Source organism: Myotis brandtii, unplaced genomic scaffold, assembly GCF_000412655.1.
Source record: "Myotis brandtii unplaced genomic scaffold, ASM41265v1 scaffold30, whole genome shotgun sequence".
NCBI classification, from domain to species: Eukaryota; Metazoa; Chordata; class Mammalia; order Chiroptera; family Vespertilionidae; genus Myotis; species Myotis brandtii.
This window is the reverse complement of record NW_005361458.1, coordinates 4,981,783-4,998,886: the sequence shown is the minus strand read 5'-3', so window position 1 is coordinate 4,998,886 and position 17,104 is coordinate 4,981,783. Positions and strand designations below refer to the sequence as shown.

The 17,104-nt window shown below is 39.0% G+C and overlaps 1 protein-coding gene across 1 annotated transcript in view; it reads right to left on the bottom strand.

Moving 5' to 3' along the window:
* Positions 1 to 3: 3 nt before the first annotated feature.
* The window catches only part of MPDZ (multiple PDZ domain protein), a gene marked incomplete at its 3' end in the record, with an annotated part of 147,969 nt that continues 130,868 nt past the window's right edge, over positions 4 to 17,104 (bottom strand). Inside the window, exons 26-33 of the mRNA XM_014542364.1 lie at positions 14,530 to 14,640; positions 9,972 to 10,070; positions 9,165 to 9,236; positions 6,820 to 6,982; positions 3,968 to 4,164; positions 2,467 to 2,558; positions 2,158 to 2,248; positions 4 to 27 (exon numbers count right to left, since the gene is read on the bottom strand). Of these exons, the coding sequence (XP_014397850.1) occupies positions 4 to 27; positions 2,158 to 2,248; positions 2,467 to 2,558; positions 3,968 to 4,164; positions 6,820 to 6,982; positions 9,165 to 9,236; positions 9,972 to 10,070; positions 14,530 to 14,640 (849 nt within the window). The remainder of the gene's footprint in view (positions 28 to 2,157; positions 2,249 to 2,466; positions 2,559 to 3,967; positions 4,165 to 6,819; positions 6,983 to 9,164; positions 9,237 to 9,971; positions 10,071 to 14,529; positions 14,641 to 17,104) is intronic.

Below are 17,104 nucleotides of genomic sequence, written 5' to 3'. Positions count from 1 at the left end.
ATCGGAAGTGGCAACACTTGGTTCAGCCTGACAGAGAAAGAAATGGCAAAATGGGCAATGGAGTGTCATGTCTTTTTGTTTGTTGAAATATAAGAGCCACTTAGTCAAAATCATTTTGTGTCTTGCCCGTCTCGTTCAGTCCCCATCAGCCGGACCTCAATAGAAAGCTAACCTACCAATGGAGCATCTGCCCCTGGTGGTCAGTGCGCATCATAGTGACTGGTCGAGCAGTTGTCCAAACGGTCGACCTATTAGTTGGACACTTGGCATATTAGGCTGTTATATATATACTACAGGCCTGGTGCACGAAATTCATGCACAGGGGTGGGGTGGTCCCCTCAGACCAGCCTGCACTCTCTCCAATCTGGGACCCCTCGGGGGATGTCCGACTGCCAGTTTTGGGCCTAAACTGGCAGTCAGAGATCCCTCTCACAATCCTGGACCACTGGCTCCTAATAGCTCACCTGCCTGCCAGCCTGGTCACCTCCAGCTGCCTCCCCTACCGGCCTGGTCACTCCTCACGGCTCACCCGCCAGCCTGGTCACCCCATGCAGCCTGCTTGTTCAGTCATTTGGTCGTCCCTCACTAACCCCCCTGCCAGCCTGATTGTAGGCAGCCATCTTGTGAAGGCATGAGGGTTAATTTGCATATTATCTCTTTATTATATAGGATAGATAGATAGATATATCAGCTTTAACTATAAGGGACAAAGATGATCCATGGTTTTTTAAAAATATTTTTAAATTGATTTTTAGAGAGAGAGAAAAGAAAAAGAAACATCCATGTGAGAGCACAACATCAGCTGCCTCATGTACTAGGAGCTTGCAAACGGGGTACATGTGCGCCCTGATCTGGAATTGAACCAGCAACCTTTTAGTGCACAGGACAACGCCCAACTAACTGAGCCACAGTGGTCAGGGCCCATTCTTCTTGAAATGTGGTCTCATCAGCTGTTATGCAGCACGTCCGCCTGGCTCTACTTCATCAACTCTGACCATATGTATCAGCCTTCTTTCTGATTGTTATTACATAATCCTGACCTTGGCCCTGTTCTCTCTAAATGTTCTCTGTGGTCAAGTGCCTCAGCTTTCACACCAAATCTGCATCTAAGAGAATTCATCTCTGAACTCTAGACCAAATGTCCCAATGTAAACTATACTTCACTCTTAGGCTGCCTAAATACATGTCTTCTAGTTTTACAAATATTTATTCCTCTTTTTGTTTATTTATATATTTTGGTAAAAGTCACCCATCCATCAAGTCACCAAGTCAGACATCTGGAAGCCTTGTACATCTTATCTGTTTCACCCGCCAGTCTATTCCCTGCCCAAAGAACAGTACCTGGTACAATCAGGCAGACAAGCAATAAATATTTGCTGGATAAATAAATTCTCAACCACTCATTTTTCCTTAATGAGTACATTTAGTTGGGGATGAAGTAATGTCAATTTGGGTCCTAAACATCTGATGTCACCATTTCCATTTTTTATTTTATTGTTTTTTTACATTACTTAGGACCTTATTATCTTTCTCCTGAACTACTCTGATAATTTTCTTATTACCCTTTACTTCACTTTTCTTCCCAGCAACTTCTGATTTTTCTCTGCTCTGCACCATTTCCAGAGATGTCTTCAAAAATTACAGTTCTGATTCTTTGAGTTCCCAACATGGCCTCCAAGACAAAGTCTTCATCATATTCCATGATCTGACCCATCTCCTTCCCTTGCCAGTGACTCTGCCTCACCAGCTCTCCATTCCCTGCCTCACGCTGTTCAGTATGCTCTGCAATTTTTAATTCTGTATTTGCCAGATCTTCCACACCATTCCTCAAACCTCTGCTTCTTTGTGCCCCCAAGTCTTCTACTTCCAACCTACACATAATCTCCTCTATAAAATCCTATTCTCTCTCCCTAGAGGTGGAATCGGCACCTCCTCTTCTAGTACCTTCATTATTCCCTATGTGAACTCTAGTAATAGCCTTCATGTTATTGGTGAGCTTGCCTACTTGAGTGCTTCTTGTTCTGGGCTATTACCTCCATAGGGGCCAAGACTATGACTTATTTATCTTTGACAGCCTTGTAAGGGTTCTATAATTGTTTGAATTAAGAAGTGGCATATCAATCAAATCTTCCAGAGAAACAAACATGAGCTACATACCTCCTTATTTTGAAGGTTCTCTGAGGTAGAAGGCAAAGATTCTACTGTATTTCCAGGACACACAGCCATCTGACTCACTGCATCTTTATTCCTAAAAGGAAATGCATTGACCTATCACATCATAATACTTCATATTATTTCAACATTTTACTTTAAGATTCAGAAGGATTATTACAGAAAATTCTGTAACCCCAAAGACCTGGAACTGCAACACTAAAACATTTATAAATGCTTTATTTTCATTCAAAAATAACAGAATTGAAAGGCTAACGAACATTATTTAGTGAACCAGAAAAAGAAAATGCTCACCTGATGAAAATTATTTTCACTTTCGAAGGGGCACATTTAATGATTGAGGAAGCATTCTGATGACTTCTTCCATATAAAATTTGCCCATTGATCTATGGGGAATAAATATCATTAATTGAGCCTGGAATTTTAATTTCGTAAATTTTTATCATCCTATCTAGCTAATGAAATGTTTTTCTTATTTTAAAATAATATTTCATATATATTTATATAATAAAATGGTAATATACTAATTAGACTAGGCATCCTTCCTTCCGGACAAAGCCGCAGCAGGCGGGGGCCACACTAGAGGCCCCCAGCCATGGTGGCAGCGGGCAGGGGCTGGGGCCAAGGGCCTTGCATGAATTTCGTGCATTAGGCCTCTAGTGTGTGTGTGTGTGTGTGTGTGTGTGTGTGTGTGTGTGTGTGTGTATCTCCTTTCCAGAACATGAACCTGACTTTGATGGTGAATAAAGAAAAGCTCATTTAGAAGCCAACATTAAAATGGTGTAATATGGCCTGAGCTCCAAGAGCTGAGGAGGCAGCACTTGGACTGACTGAAGGAGAGCAGACAGTGAGTTCCCTGGCAGGCACTGGGCCTCAGTGCGCTTTGTACAAAGCAGGGGCTCTGTGGGAGCACGTGTGACCTGCACAGAGCATCCAGAGAAGCCCTATACTGTCATATTTTCTAATTAGTCTCAAAACTCAAGGCTTGGGCATGGGCCACTGGGAGAAGCAATGCTGACAGAACTAGGATGTGGCAGTACATTGTGTCTATGCAGCACAGCACCTGATGAAAACTGCTGGTCTTCTAGTCCAGCGGTCGCCAACCTTTCAGACCTCACGGACCACCAGTGGTCCATGGACCACCGGTTGGTGACTGCTGTCCTAGTCATTTAGCCATTGCTGACTGAGCCTTTCTAACCAATAGAGAAATACACAAGTACAGGAAGAGCATTCAGGCAATACAAAAACGTGGATCCCAGACTAAAGGAGGCAAGGGCAAACAAAACAAGCAGATATAGTTCTAAAACTATAAAGCATGGTCCACAAGTTTATTTTGTTTGGAGGGCTGAGTTACTGTTTTAGTTATTTAGACTTAACCTTGACCCCAATGCACCCAACATCTGTCACTTGTACTATTAGGGATACAACTTTCAGAATGTCCAGTGGGCCAATCTCATCATGGGGAGTGACTGGTCATTTGGCTTTTCAAAAGCTCTTAATAAAAATGCAGCACACACAAAAAAAAGTTTTTGAAGTGTAATCTTTATTACTGTCTTGGGGCAAAAATTGTTTCTGGTGCTACATTGTCATGACCTTTCAATGGAAGTTAATGGGAACATGGACGCTACTTAGTAGAGATTTGCTTTAGTGCCAAATTTGCTGTAATGCATCTATTTTATTAGGCAAGCGGTAGTTTTCCGTCACTCTATGAGGCCCAGGTGAATTTTCTAGAAACTAATGATTCCTTTGCACCGATTCTGCAAAAGTAAATTCAGCATTTTCCACAAGAAATTACCTCTAGAAGCTCATCTGCAATCTGCAATCGACCATCTTTCCCAGCTGCTCCATTGGGATCAATCCCCACTATAAAGACACTCATCCTGGATCGATCTTTGTTCCCAGCAAGACTTAGACCCAAACCACTCCGACCTTTCTCCAGTTCAATCATGTGCAGCTCGCCGGCCAGAGTCCCGTAACGTTCTCTGATATTTTCTGCACATAACAACAGTAAGAGTATAGGTATTGAGAGTTAATTCATAGTCAAATGCTACTTAGAATAGCCTCAAAAGGGCATTATTTGTACCAAAATATGCTTGGCAGTTAAGAAAACCAAGGTAGAGTGGCCACCTGGGTTTCTAGGACTACCCACACTTTAAGGAATTTCTTTGCATTCAGGGTGCAGAGAGTATAATGTCTGGTTAACCGGCGTACCTGCGTGATCAGGTCCAAGAGTGGTCACATTAACAAACTCTCAGCTTGTGATTAAAACAGAAATTTAATTTATCATTTTCAAAGGAGAAAGAACACTGACATGTATTCTATATTGATTCTTAATTGGATCAATTTCACAAACTGCCATTTCCTGAATCCTAGAGTCTAGCAACACATCTTTTACATTCTTAGCTTCTGAAAAGCATGCCATTTTTCTTAAAGGAAATAATTATATATTTTAAATGAAACTTTTTAAAGTACTGACACAGTTATAACTTTTGGCTGAATTTTTAATATTACCCTATGAAATGGTTTATCTCCTTAGGAAACAAGAGACACAGCCATGATCCTAGCAACAGCTGCCTTTCCATGCTTCCTGCGCATCAGGAATTGTGGTCAGCATTCCTCAGACATTATCTAATTTAATGTTAGCAACTGGAAGTAAACGCTGTATTTTATTTATTTATTTTTAGAAAGAGAGAGGAAGAGAGATTTGTTGTTGCACTTATGTATGCATTCTTTGGTTTGCTTCATGTGCCCTGACCAGAGATCGAACCCGCAACCTTGGCGTACTGGGACAATGCTCTAACCAACTGAGCTACCCATCCAGGGCAGGAGTATTCATCTTGATTGGTCAGTGGAAGCTTTTCTCCCACAGGAAAATCTACACTGCGTGTCGCATCATGTTGCACAGTTGCTTGCTCCATATATCCAGACAAAAGGGAACGGGTTCATTATTGCACAGAGCCATCAGGTCAGGAGAATTCGATGTACCTGTCCCAGCTTTTGGACACTTGTCCTAAGTAGATTAGACCATCCATATCTCCCATCCCACATGTTCAACAGTTAGAATTTATTCTTTAAACTGAGAAGGCAAGGCCAAGTGTGGGGCCCCAGCCACAGGCGCAGTGGAGGAATCAGCCAGCAGCAGCACTAATTGTCAGGCTGTGAGGGAGCCATGCTTGAGGCCCTGTCCCAGGGAATCCACTCAACCACAGCTCCTTGACACATCAGTAAGAAACTGCTTTCTTAAGCCATGAAGTTTTGGGTAGCTTGTGACATGACAATAGGTAACTGAAATATTCCATTTAATGTTTTCCTCAGAGTATATTCTGGTGGGTTAGTAATATACTCTAATTTCATTAAAAATAGACTGAGAACTGTAAACTTTAGAAAATGTTACTACATGGCTGATGACATGTATTCTATATTGATTCTTAATTGGATCAATTTCACAAACTGCCATTTCCTGAATCCTAGAGTCTAGCAACACATCTTTTACATTCTTAGCTTCTGAAAAGCATGCCATTTTTCTTAAAGGAAATAATTATATATTTTAAATGAAACTTTTTAAAGTACTGACACAGTTATAACTTTTGGCTGAATTTTTAATATTACCCTATGAAATGGTTTATCTCCTTAGGAAACAAGAGACACAGCCATGATCCTAGCAACAGCTGCCTTTCCATGCTTCCTGCGCATCAGGAATTGTGGTCAGCATTCCTCAGACATTATCTAATTTAATGTTAGCAACTGGAGGTAAACGCTGTATTTTATTTATTTATTTATTTTTAGAAAGAGAGAGGAAGAGAGATTTGTTGTTGCACTTATGTATGCATTCTTTGGTTTGCTTCAGCCCTGACCAAAACCCGCAACCTTGGTGTACTGGGACAATGCTCTAACCAACTGAGCTACCCATCCAGGGCAGGAGTATTTAATATATTTTATTGATTTTTTACAGAGAGGAAGAGAGAGGGAAAGAGAGTTAGAAACATCGATGAGAGAGAAACATCGATCAGCTGCCTCCTGCACACCCCTTACTGGGGATGTGCCCACAACCAAGGTACATGCCCTTGACCGGAATCGAACCTGGGACCTTTCAGTCTGCAGGCTGACAACTCTATCCACCGAGCCAAACCGGCTAGGGCTAAACACTGTATTTTAAAAAGAGGGACAAACCACTAAGCTAATGCTCAGAGGTGGTTAAACAACTGCCAAATGCCCAAAGTTGTTATTTCAACAATTATACTGTATTACCACCCTCGTAGTGAAAACACCAAAATTCAAGGCATACTATCAACAATGGGAAACTCTGAGACCTAGAGAGGGGAGATGACTTGTTCAAGACCACAAGAAAGCTGGCCCAGTACTAGCTTCTGAGAGACTGCCCCGCCCTCTTTAGTTCCCATAAAAATGGCAAAGTGGGCTTTCACAGGAATGCAGACCAGAAGGAACGGAAGAAAATGATTTCATGCCTTGGGAATGCATGCTGAATTCAAGCAAAAACAAACAGTGTTTTTTTTTTCCCCTACACAAAACTGCAGTATTTATAACAAAAGCTGAAACATCCTTATTCATCCAGGGCATCGGCCTTGAGAAACGCAGAGCTATTTTAATACCTCTGACAATTAAATGCATTACAAAAAGACAACTTACTCCAGCTGTAACCAAACTCATCCTCTTTGTCCCCTTCTTCTGAGACCCTGCTTGCAGATGACTGGGCATGATCACCGCTCATTTCTGCAAATGCTGAAGGAGGGGGCAGAGGCGCATTGCACAATGGAGCCTTCTCTGGCTCTGGTTCTGACTGACTGGGTGCCTGTGGGAACAAGAGGAATGCTGTGGGTATGTGCAGATCAAAGGGGAAAAAGCCAAGGAAATGAAATAAGAAAATAATGTCAAAAACAAAAAAACTGGCTTTAAAAGATATGATACATAAATAATGGGGGGAAATAGATATATTTACAAATTGGTAGACAGGATTCAGGTAAGCTTCATACAAACGAAGTGGTATGTTCAGAAAACAGTTCATTAAATTGTTATTTGGTATTTTAAGGTGATAAACTATTCAATAACTTAAGATGAAAAATTATACAAACTTCCCTTCTGGAAAAGAAGTTTCATTCAAAAGTTGTCATAAATGTCCAGGGGTCTGGGCAAGATTTGGGGGGGGGGTCTAGAAAAGTCTTCCAAGAAACTAGAAAAAAATAGCCACGGATTAATAAAAAACCAAAGACGTTCAAAGCTTATTAGTGAGACTACATATAAATAATTTTTATTGCTACCGGAATCCTCTCTCCAAATGACTCAACACATCCCTGAAAATGTTACACATGCAGGTTCATCTCCCAGGGAGCCAGCTTGTTAGCACGGAGCACACAGACGTGGATCTGAGGGACGGCTTGGAGGGACAGCACCGTCGTTCCCTTGCCAAAGTAGCTCGAAAGGTAAATGAGAAAACATGGGAAAAAACTGCATATAAACCCAAAGAATGGTGCACTTGCTGCCACAGAGGTCCTAATCCAAAGAAAGGACTTGGTATCATCAAGTTGCAGAAAATCAAACAAAATATTCAAGTTTAGAAGGACCTTAACTCAATGAATTTATTTTGTGGATTAATAACCTGAGGCCATGAAAAGTGAAACGTTTTGTTTAAAATCACACAGTAGCACTAGAGTTCTTTTCGCTTAATTCTTAACCCAACCCAATGCACTTTCCATCATGCAGGCTGTCTTGTCCAATTTCCACCGTAAGACAGTGAGTACCTAATTCAAAGCTCAGAGATACCTGGCTGAAGTTCTAACCCTGGCATGACACTATCCCTGATGCCTTAAATCTCTATTATCCTATCTTTCCTTCTTTTACCTTTCATTCTACATAAAAATCCCTCTAATATGCCTTATTTTATTTTATATGTGTATATTTGGAAAAAAGGCTGTGATTTAAAAATAAAAAAACTTCTTACAGAACACACAGAATGATAGGCACAAATAATTAGGGATTAATAATTGGTGTCAAGATTCAGAATACCAGAAAATACACCTAATACTAAAATTATATGGCACTGAATGTAATCTTTCTTTAATGATTCAGAAAGCCCTTCAGGATTCTAAGCTACGACACAATGATCATAATAAACACAAATTACTACTGCTTTTCTGGCAAAACTTATTGATAGAGACTTACAGGGCAATTGATTTTTCAAATTACAGAATGTGCTGTATTAAAATATTCAGTTTACACACAATTGCCCAAACAGACAAGAATCACTAGTGCAAACAACATCCTTGTTACCTTCCCAAATGCTGGGCCACAAAACTCTCACATTAACAATGTACAAATAAAAAGTGAACAAACAAAAACACTAATGTGACCCAATAAAGGTTCATTAAACATACTAAGTTGGTGGGGAATATGTAATTTAAAATTTTTCTAATTAAAATAAAAAGTTACTTCTCTGTAACAATAGAAAATGTTAGCAAACATGAATTAAGCTCATTTAACTTTTAAAAATAGAAGAAAATTAATTTAACTTTCCCATATTTTAAGAAATTGATGGGTACACATTTTATAGACATTACTTACTGCATAATTGTTCTGAGTTGTTATTTTCCTTTAAAACAAAGTTTGCTTGCCTACAAACTGTTCAGGATCTTAGGCATATTTCTATGCTGTGAGTATAAATTGAAACGGTGCCCTACCATAACTGAGGAATCATAAAAAAAATCCACGCCTGTGTTTACCAATGGCAACCAGGTGTTCTATTTTACTGCCCCTAAAACATTCATTCTCACTGAGATAGTATAGTAGCTTGTCACTGACACTTCTTAAAAATCTGTTAGTAAAAATGTAGCTGTTTAACAAAGATGGCTTAGTTTTCATTGGTAAACATGCAACTGCACTTGAAATCACTCCATGCCATGTACGCACACAGTGTAATGTACACACACAGCACACGACAGCACACCACGTACTCATGAAAACTTCACACCAGGACAAACCTTAAATGGTGTGGGAGCAAAAGGGTTAGTTGGGGAACAATGGAAGACAACTCTACTTGAATTCTGCAATTCCTACAGTAACAGAAAACATATTCCTTCAGAGACATAGTCTTTGGTTTTCCTCGTTACAATACCATGAAATGCCAATGAATATTCATAAAATGCTTCCTGAGAGAAATTGTTCACAACTTTCTTCCTTCTCACAATCGCATTATAGTATCTTTATCCTGCAAATTTTTTTCCAGTTTTGGATTTATAATTCCATCAGTTACGAGAATATCCCAAGTACAGATTTACAAGCATTGAAACAGCTACACATTTCCTGAGTCAGGCATTTATATGGATGCACTGTATGAATATTCCACAGACTCCTACACATACACAATTTTCCGTGGAGTGGTTAACGCCTAGGAGAGCTTTTAGGACCACCTTGTTTAGGTTTATTAAAGATTTAAACCAATACACAGTTTTAAAGAAATTATGTGACAGTAATCCATATATTTAACAAAGACTTCATAGTAAGTATCAGAAAATTTAACGCACAGCAAAATACAGAAAAGGCACTGAACTCACAATTATCCCTTACTCTTCAGAAGGACCATCTAATTCAGCTATAAAAATGTTCTGCAAGAAAATGTGCTTAAGAAAGGATTTACGGTACATGCCCACTCCAAACACACAGTTGTCGTGTTTTGTTTTTCTCCCCTGCCCAAATCTAGTAAACAGTGAACTGGGACAAAGGCACGGCAGTAACACAGAACAAAACATGTGCAAAAGGCAAGGGCAAGACAATGGGCATTCTCCAACCTTGTCAGCGATGAACTGCAGAGAATCAGCAAATGGGTTAGTGCTGCTGAAGTTGTACTGAGGGTAAAGGCTGTGCGTCAAGGAAGGCAAGGGGGATTTCTAAAAGGAAACATAAGAGGCGCTGAGCCCAAAGAAATGGATCCCAAACAACTCAGTTTTAAGAACAAAGTACTTACTGGTTTAAATAACTGTGTAAAACTAGATCCTGTCAGATCTAGTATTAATAACAACATCTTATGAAACAGTCTGGAACGAAAGGTTTATCTCTAGTGACCGGAATCTACACTTTGATCTCAATCTGGCCACAAAACCATGTGGGGAATGAGTCTGACCAATGGATCCCAAATTTCTTTTGTTTTCACTGAATGACTTCACTCTCTGACAGATACACATATATTTGCCCACTTTATATAGTAATATATGCCCTATGTGTATCAGTAACTATCTTTCAAAATTGAAATCATATCAGTTTTCTAAATTTACATTTAAAAGCAAATTATGCTTTTTTGGTAAAACAAATAGTTTATCTTGTCCAGAATGCAAATTAAACATTTGTCTGCTAGTTCAGGGGTAAACTTTATTAGTCTTTTATCTCATTTCCCAATAAAGAAAATTTTCATATTTTGACGAGATGTTAAGGTTGCTTAAGATCAATAGTATTTTTTAGTTAAAAACAGAAATGAACAATTTTTTTTAAATGAACCACCATATGGCAGTGTTCTCTATTTCCGCCTACTTTTTTGTGAAGGTAGAAATATTGATATATATTTTTAAAATTCCCTATAAAAGTTCCCACATTACTGGGGTATTTATGAGGCTCTCAGTAACATTGGAAATGCGGCCTTAGAGTGCTTCTCCTAGGTTTTGTGGCTTGCCTGCGATATACCAAGCTAGGACTAGTGCCTTTGAATATACACATTAAAGGCAGGATGACTGCTAGACAGAATTTAGCATTTTCATAGTTAAAAAAAAAAAGTAATTTCCTTAGCACAATAAATTCTTCTCTTCATACCCACTATCTTTTTCTTTTATTGACTACATCTTTCAGGAGAAACTGCAGACATTTAAAATTCATTCTGGCTCCAGTGAAATGTTTGTGTTGCTTCTCTCTATTAAAAAAAGCTCTCCTGGCAAGCATGGAGAGTGGGGGAGGCCGTCACGTGACACCCCCTGCCTGGGAGCACTCTCTGGGGAGACTGTGGTCGCCTATGCTAACGCTGGTGCCACCTCACCCTTCAATCTGCTCTCCAGCAATGTTTCTCCTACACAGAGGAGACGGGAAAAGGAAACGGGCACCATGACATTTCTGCTCATCTCGACTTGTGCTCTGCTTTTCAGCTGAAAATGCCAACTCCTGCTTTACAAAAGAGAAGATCACAAATGCCTAGGAATGGGACCGCATATTACAGGGGAAGAAATGACGAGGCAGAGGTCAGAAATGCTTCCTAGGCAGAAAACCCAATGCTGTGGAAGGTCGAGCTTATTTCCAGTCCTCACACACGGAATTATTTGGTTGTATATTTCCTTTACAATTCTGTAGAATCACATAAAATAAAACCATAGCGGCAAGAAATACAATATGTAAACAGAGCTCCAGTTTTTTGTGTTGTTTTGGGTTCTTTCTTCTTCTTCTTTTTTTTTCATATGTAGCTCTTATAGGATTAGGATTTGGCCCAAGATTAGAATATAAAAGTACAGAATGAGCACAGCAAGGGAAGTGGTGGATCAGTCTGCTATTAAGGAAAGATTGATAGAAACAGACTATATTTTTATTAATAAATCGATGATGAAACTTCTGTTTATAGCTCCAAGGGCTGATAAAAATAGAAATGTTATTAACTAAGAAGCGGCATGGGGAAGACAGAACCATTCTCTGGCCCATGTTCACGGGCCCATCCTTGCCTGTGATGGTGCGGCCGGGCGGAATTCTGTGAAGTGCCCGCTGGAGGAATGAGCAGGGCTGGGGCTGGGGCTGGGATGGCCTGTTCTTGAAGTCTGAGAGCCACAGACTGGCTTTTCAGCCTCTGGGTAAGATTTTCTTAAAGCTCCATTCCATCCACAAATACAACATTTACCATGAAGAGACTCTTAGGTGTTTGTGATTTTTTTCCTTTAGATTATGGGAGACTCGATTTCTTTCTGTAGGGAAGTAAATCCCTGAATACAAAGTATCTCTCATTTCAAATGCAAAGTTAACTCTAATCTCCCAAAGCAAAATGCATATGCAGAGAAGGGAAAAAAAAATGCCTGTACCCTGCTCAGGTTCCCAGCTGGATCTCTGTAATAAGAAACAGATTCACAGGAGAAAATTATATACATATTGATTTACTATAAGTTTTAAGTGATACCAACCCTTCAGGAGGAAATAAAGACCTGAAGAAAGGGTTAAACCTGAGTGTTCTTCTACTAGGATGGATGAAGAGTGGGTGGTCAGGGAAAGTGTTATCGGACAAGAGAATATGAGCTAAGTGGGGTGAACCGGGGGAGCGGGGAGGTCAGCAACATCTGTTCATTCAGGTTCCTCTCAGCATCCCTCCACCTTGGAGACAAGGATGCTCCTCTCTCCAGGCAGGAAGGGCACCTCCCACTGAGGGTCTTACAAGCTGCTTCAGGGGAGAAGGGAAATCAGAGTCATTCCAGCAACCGCCTTTTCTCAAATTCCTTTAGCTTAAAATATTCAAGAGCCAACATGCCGTATTTTGGGGTAGCATGTCCCGAACCCTTTTTGAGTAAATATGTCATTCCACGCAAGATTTATTCTGGAATAATTGCTATAAAATCAGGCATCATTATACCACATATAATGAAACAGGAATATTTTCCAGGTGCATGAAAGAGAAAAAACAAACAAACAAAAAAACCCCACTTCCCAGCTCATTAGCAAATGTGACTGGCATTGAAAGAAATGTTTGTAGTTTAAGTTTTAAAAAAGTAATATGGAGAATCCTATTCAGCACTTTATAGTATTGTCCTAAATGATAGAAAAGTTTGAAATTAAAAGTGAAACAAAAAAAGAAAGGAATAAAACCCACCCACACAAAAAATAGCTTTAACTTAAACAGCCATTTACCAACATTACCATGCTGTGTCTATGTTTAACACCACAAATGGAAACAAACGTAGAAAGATTTATAGTTATTTAAACAAACTGAATAGCATATGAAAAGAATGTGGTATGATGCAGCCCTCCATTTGGCAGATTTTCTTATCTGAATGAATAATTATTACCTAACAATAAACAACTGAGTGATTATAAACTGCAGATGTGAAGATAAAGGCTTACATTGAGAACTACTAAATTCACTCCTTACTGTACACCCAGAGCAGCGCTACACCTGTCCCGACAACAAAGGGAAGGACCAGAGGGACAGATCTAGTCACTTTTATTCCACGGCTCAGAAGACTGACAAATCTCATCCACAGAGCTGTGTGCTACGTCTCTACCATCATTTGGGCATTGATATCTTAAATCCTTAATTTTAAAAGTTCGATGTATTTTCTATAAAAATTCCACATTTTAAGTTTTAGATCATTCTTTTACCTACCCTCACGCATACTGACATTTTCCTTTTAAAGACAGCCAACCCCAAAGGCTAATAAAAGTTCTCTTTGAGAACCAGCCTGTCAGGGATTCTTACTTACATCTAGGCAACTCCTGTCTTTGGTGTGCAAGCCCTTCAGTGAACATGTATGTTTCTGAAGAACTTTCTAAGGGGTTTGCGGTCCAAATATACTTAAGAACTGCTGCACGTTAAAATAGTTTTCTTTTTACTGAGGCATAGAAAAATAGTTTTAAACGCTTGGCATGATTTTCCTCTTCAGCAACATTAGGGCGTATCAAATACACAAAGCCTCACATAGTATCGTCTCCATCAACAACTTTCACTGAATGCACTTATACTTTTAAAATATATTTTTGAAGCCATTTTACCTGTGATGACTGATGGTAAAATGAGTTAGTAGGTTTCTTTCCACCATACAGCGATGAAGAGCTATACAGTGATTGGGCCTGGGAGGTAGTAGTTATGAAGTCACTGGTATAGAAACATACAGTTGAAACAAAATCCACCATGTGGAAATTTAATGTTCAGTGGGATAGACAAATGCAGTAAAGATCATTCACAGGTGATCATGGATCGCATAAACTAGAAATTCTGTCTAAGGAAATAAATTTATAAAGAAAATGTAATCTCGCTGGCTTCTAAGGGACTTCACGAGAGGTCCCGGACTATTAACCTGAAAAAGACTCCACCACATTCCTCTTATAAATACTCTGTGACTATAATGAAATTAACAATTGTCCACCTAGATATCATTGGCCACCAATGAATCCTACCTCCTGTGTGTTGAAAACAGACTTCAAGTGCTTAGTAAACAAGATAGAAGGGATTTCCACAACAACTCAATGAAAAAAACAAGCAAAACAATCCTTTCACAAGTTTCCTGAGATTTCAAGACTCGGTATCTTTGCTTCCGGAGACAACTTGGCCCTTGACACATTAGATTCCGAGTTGAACACTGTGTGTATATGCCTCCCTTGCCCTCTGCGTTTGCTTACCCTTGGTCTGTTTATAATGCTCTGTACCATAAAGACTACAGGGTTGCCTGCTTTCCGAATGGCTTCCACAGCTTGCTCATGGCTTGCATCTCTGAGGTCCAGCCCATCCACCTGCAATGGAAGGCCTCAGCTTAACATTTCAAGAAGCTAGAGAACAAGAGAACAATTTGTGGTCTGGAGTTCTGAGGATCCTGGGGGAGGCTCCTGGAGAATCAGTGTCAGAACAAAAAGTAACTGCGGCTGCCTGTGAGGCTTCCGAACTTTCCATCTTTCAGCAGACTTGTGGGCCCTTGTTTTGGACACAGATTTCTGTCTTCAATAATCAACTGAAATAATCATCAATTAGAATCAAGGCTCTGCTTCTGCTTTCCTTAAACTGCTTGGCTGCTCCTTTAATAAATCAGCATAATTAAAGAAATAATATAAGGGAACTAACTGCCTAGTAGCACTAACATCATCATGAAAGTCACCGTACAAATATTTTCCAAATTCATTAGAGAGTGGTTTGGGAAGTGGTGGCTGATACATCATGTATTTTTCTCTGTACAGGGATGCTTGAGGTTAAAAACAAAATTCTGGCGTTCAGAAGTTACAGGTTATGGTGAGGTTAGTTTTGCAAAGGAATCTGTGCAGTAGACATGACAGGAGCTAGAAGCCAAGAAATTGTGCTTACTTGTTAGTAATTCTTATACAAATAGGTTGGAAATGAAAGTTATTTTGTAACCTTTTATTGACCATGGTTTGTGAGGGAGGAAAAGAGTTTGAAAGGCCAAATGCTAATCCTGTTAGAAAACTATAGGATATTATATAGTTTTATCATTTCCAATTACCACAATGTGGTATGTACAACAAAATAGCAAAATCAGAGTGGACACAATGCTGGAAAAGAAAATTATTATTTCTCTGCATTATCATATTTAAAAAACACACATATATTTAATTGAAAACCTCCCTCAGATTGATACTTAGATGATACTTAACATCTCTTTCAGTGGGTCTTGAAAATGAGTTCTAACGTTTTATAGAATAAAAGTTATATTAGTGAGTACTATACATCCCATTAGTGGGAAAGTTTAACAGGACATTTAATATCTTTGCTCATGTTCAAAGAACTCTACTTAGAAATCATTTTCAGGTCTCTACTCATCTAATCTACATATATTTTCAGAAACTCTTAGCAGAAACATGTTACAGAATCCCTAGAATTTCAGAAGCCTAAGGTATCTTATTTATGAGAAAAGCCCCAAAACATAACAGCCCTCAACAAACCACTGCTAAACAACATTCAGTATTTTACCACTCACACAAAAATTCTTTTCCATTCTAAAGGGATACTTTAACATTCTTAATACATTTAAACGATATTTTGGTGCAAAATATGATCAATCCTTTCCAGAAATAATTATAAATATTTCTTACTTTTTTTACTTAGGTGAAAGATATTTAATAATGAAGTATTCATAATATAAACTGCCTTGTGATAACCTAAAAATGGAAATTTTAGGTAGTACTCCAACTAAAAAAGAGCTCTTTAGAAGAAGGCTAAGGTGCCATCTAATCATCTAATGAGAGGTAAGTATATACAGGAAGAGAGAGAAAACCCACCATTCTTCCTTGTAAGTGGTCAGAGGAGGAAAAAACATCATAGCTCTTGCTTTCTCCCAGTAATAATCAATTAATCAAGGAATAAACAAAAAGTCCCCCAAATGCTAATTTTAAAATAATGGTTAATGTGTAACCTTCTTCTAAACAATTAAGGCATTTTAATGTGTAAGCTATATGGACTTAGAAAATGAGGGTCAATCATTTGCATAAAGTAAATATAATTGTCATTATAATAGTGAAGCAATCGGTTTCCATTTGGAAATTGTCTCTCTTAGTTTACTCTGTAAATCCTAACAACTCAGCAAATCTGGGGCAGTTATCTCTTCCTCTGTCCTCTTCACTTAAACCATGCTTCTCCTGATCAAAAAATCTATCACACTGCTCTGCAGTGACTTAATTGTCAGGCCTGTCCCACCTGGCAGGCAGGCAGGCAGGCACAGCCCTGTGTACTGTGGGATGCCCAGAGCCTGCTACAGCACCTGGAATGCAACAGCTGTTCCAGGAATATTTGTTAAGCAAATGAGTGAGTGACTCCTGAGGGAAGAGTCTATTTAAAATATTAAACTTTGATTTGAATTAAAGTATTAGGTACAATTTGACCAAATGCTTCTCTCTCGTATATAACAAAATACACTTAAATGTGTACACACATGCGTGGGCGTGCACACAGCCCTGAGTGATGAATGGAAAGCACTGAGGAGGAGGAAAACCTGTGCTTAGATGAGGGTGGGGGCATTTATATGCAAGGTAATCAGGGTCTTAGCACACAAAAAGACTCACTTGGAAAAAAATTTTCATCCAATAAAGTTTAGAATGAAATAACTATAAAGTACTTTTAGAAATAAAATCTCATAGGAAACTTAATTATGATGAACATATTTTTGTGTGTGTGTGTTTATATATATACTATTAAAGAATTATTTGCCCAGGAAATTTGCTTTGCTCTTTTAACCAGAACTTAATTATTTTA